Source organism: Psammomys obesus, unplaced genomic scaffold (genome assembly GCF_907164565.1).
Source record: "Psammomys obesus unplaced genomic scaffold, mPsaObe1.curated_primary_1811, whole genome shotgun sequence".
Classification (NCBI taxonomy): domain Eukaryota; kingdom Metazoa; phylum Chordata; class Mammalia; order Rodentia; family Muridae; genus Psammomys; species Psammomys obesus.
In genome coordinates, this window is record NW_026595981.1 from 7,663,763 (window position 1) to 7,666,470 (window position 2,708).

At 46.7% G+C, this 2,708-nt stretch overlaps 1 protein-coding gene across 1 annotated transcript; it reads left to right on the forward strand.

The window, feature by feature from the left end:
- Positions 1–390: 390 nt before the first annotated feature.
- LOC129686116 (C-C motif chemokine 8-like) lies at positions 391–2,307 on the forward strand. Its single transcript, XM_055619833.1, has 3 exons — positions 391–494; positions 1,202–1,319; positions 2,053–2,307. Exons 1-3 carry the CDS (start codon positions 419–421, stop codon positions 2,156–2,158), a joined length of 300 nt encoding a protein of 99 aa, XP_055475808.1. The 5' UTR covers positions 391–418; the 3' UTR covers positions 2,159–2,307.
- The last annotated feature ends 401 nt before the right edge of the window (positions 2,308–2,708 follow it).

The following is a 2,708-nucleotide window of genomic DNA, read 5'->3' on the forward strand; positions in this document are numbered from 1 at the left end:
TTGGGCCTATCTCTGGCCTCCTAAAACCCTCCAAAATGAAGACTCTGGCCTTTCCTTACTACATGGTAACCTTAGTTTCTCTTCTTTCTTCTATACAGATGTTTATCCATTCCAAGAATATCAGAATTCCCCATCCAATGGGACCACTTCCTACATCTTGCTGGGCTCCGATGCTTACCTTTCAGTTTCTATTTCATAGTCTAAGTTAGCAAAAAGATGATAAGTGCTGAGTTTCCTTCCAGCTTCCAGAAAATCACCCTATGGTCTGATGCTTGCTCAATACAACACAGATCTTACTTTCATCTTTCAGTGGGTGTGACTCTCTGCCAGGCTCCCTGCAGATAAAAGGCAGCTGAAGCCTCAGAGTTAGAGCAGCCCAGAAGACTCCAGCCTTCACTCCAATGCCCTGGCCCTCAACATGAAGATCTACATAGTGCTTCTGTGCCTGCTGCTCACAGCTGTCACTGTCAGCCCAGAGGAGCAGGCTGGGCCAGGTATGGCATCTTCTTTCCTAAGGTTAATGGTTTAGCTGACACTAACATCTGAGCACAAGGTATCGCAGAGCCGCTGGATGGTCTTCAGTTTTAAGGCGGAGAGACCAAAACTGCGAAAGAAGTTAGCAAGAGCCAGTGTGTCACAGCTAGTTGGAGAGCTAAAACAAAGGGCTTAGATCACTGTGATGTCTCATGACACCAGCTCTGGAACAAGATGCCACATGCAGCCATTATAGGCACTGCTCTGTCCGTGTTCAGGGAGGTGGCCCAGACGTGGCCCTGTGGATGAGAAAGACATCTCAAACAGTAAAGGAGTGACAGGAATTGCTTGAAGAAGTGCTTTGTGGTCATGGGCCAGAGAGGCTTCCAGAACAGCACTCACATATGGATACTGGAGAGGCTTCTTAGATTAAATATAGGCTGACTCTGAGCCCACAGCAGCAAGGTGATGGAGAGAAAGTTCTCAGAACTTACTTTCCTGTGTCAGAAATAGGGCATCAGTCAATGAGATTTCATTATAAACAATCAACAGTGAAGAATCTTGTAGTTCAACTGAAGACACAGATTCCTAGATCATATTCTGTCACTAAAATCTAGATACAGAACTAGGGAGCTATGAGTGCTAGGTGCAGTGCAGACTTCACTTCTCCTGTAAGAGCACCCTGAAATGTTCCCCAACCCTCTTTCTTTACAAAAAATGCTTCCAGATAAGGCATTCGTCCCAGTCTCCTGCTGCTTTGCTGCAATAAAAAGGAGGATCCCCTTTAAGATGGTGCAGAGCTACAGAAGAATCACCAGTATCCAGTGTTCCTGGGAAGCTGTGGTGTAAGTAATCCCCACCCAGAGCAACCAGGCAAAGAGTCAAGGGAGAGTGGTCAGGATGCACTGGCAAATGAGTCAAACAAATCCAGCCCCTTATCTGAATGACTCCTTACTCACATAGGGAAACTCACTTGAGGAGAAGGAATCCATAATTTTCCAGACGCTCAGAGGGATTTTCCCCACTCCCTTTACCCAGTAGATGAAACAGCTTCAATTAGGAGAGCAAGATCAGGGCTTCATCTTCAGGGTTTTTCCTTCCACACTTCCTCATCCTCCCCTCCTACCAAGCAACTCCTTCATCTCTGGAGCAAGAGTAGATGAGGTCTGTCGACCTGTTGCTCAGTCCTTGAGCAGAGCCCTAGAGCACTACTTCATTCATTTACTTATTTATTTGCTTGTTTACTTACTTACTTATTCACTTTATGTCCTGATTTCAGCCTTCCCCCTCTCCTCCCGGCCCTCCCCCTCACACTCCTCTCCCATGCTCCTCTCTCCTCCACAGAGAAAGGGAAGGTCCCCATGGATACCAACCCACCCTGACACATTGCTGCAGGACTAGGAGCATCCTCTCCCACTGAGGCCAGACAAAGCAGCTCAGTTAGGGGAAATGGGATCCAAAAGCAGGCGTTAGAGTCAGAGGGGTCCTCACTCCAGTTGTTGGCGAACTCACATGCAGATCAAGCTGCACATTTGCTGCATGTAAAACACGAATTCTAAGCATGCCATCTCTCCACAGCTTCAAGACCAAGAAGGGCAGACTTATCTGTGCAGACCCCACAGAGAACTGGGTCAATGATTATGTGGTGCTGCTTGACCAGAAGTCTCAATCTCTGCAGCCTTGAACCTTCAACACTTGGCCTGAGAGACGATGACAGCCTGACACTTTCCCCTAACCTTCTCCATGCACAGAGTTGTAACAAGCAGAGTCGTTGGAGGTGCCTGCCCTGTGTGTTTCCTCATCCTTGTCTCTTACAGGAATAACTGAAATAAAAGTTCTCCCTGATTTGCAAACATAACATGGAAATTTTAATTCAAAGCGAAGCGATGGGAAGGTCTGGTCACTGCCAGAGAGCAGCAGGCCACACGAGTGAAAATTTTCAAGGGTTCCAATTTCTTGCCTGGGGTTTCATTTTATGGGGCTCAAGGGAAGGAAGAGCTTGGTTACTAGAGACATAATTTGGGTGGTTCTTTATTTTGGTCAACAGACTTAGATTACATAAATCTTTGGTCATTGCTCGTAATGTAGTATGATTTATTTTGTGTGCTTGGCCCTTTAAAGGATCCTCCAGTTGACCCTATGACCTTCAGTGGCAGTTACCTCTTGGACTTCTGGGAACAGGAAAGTATATAAAAAGCCAGTAGAGACTGGGAGAGAGGTAGTAGGGTCCAGCT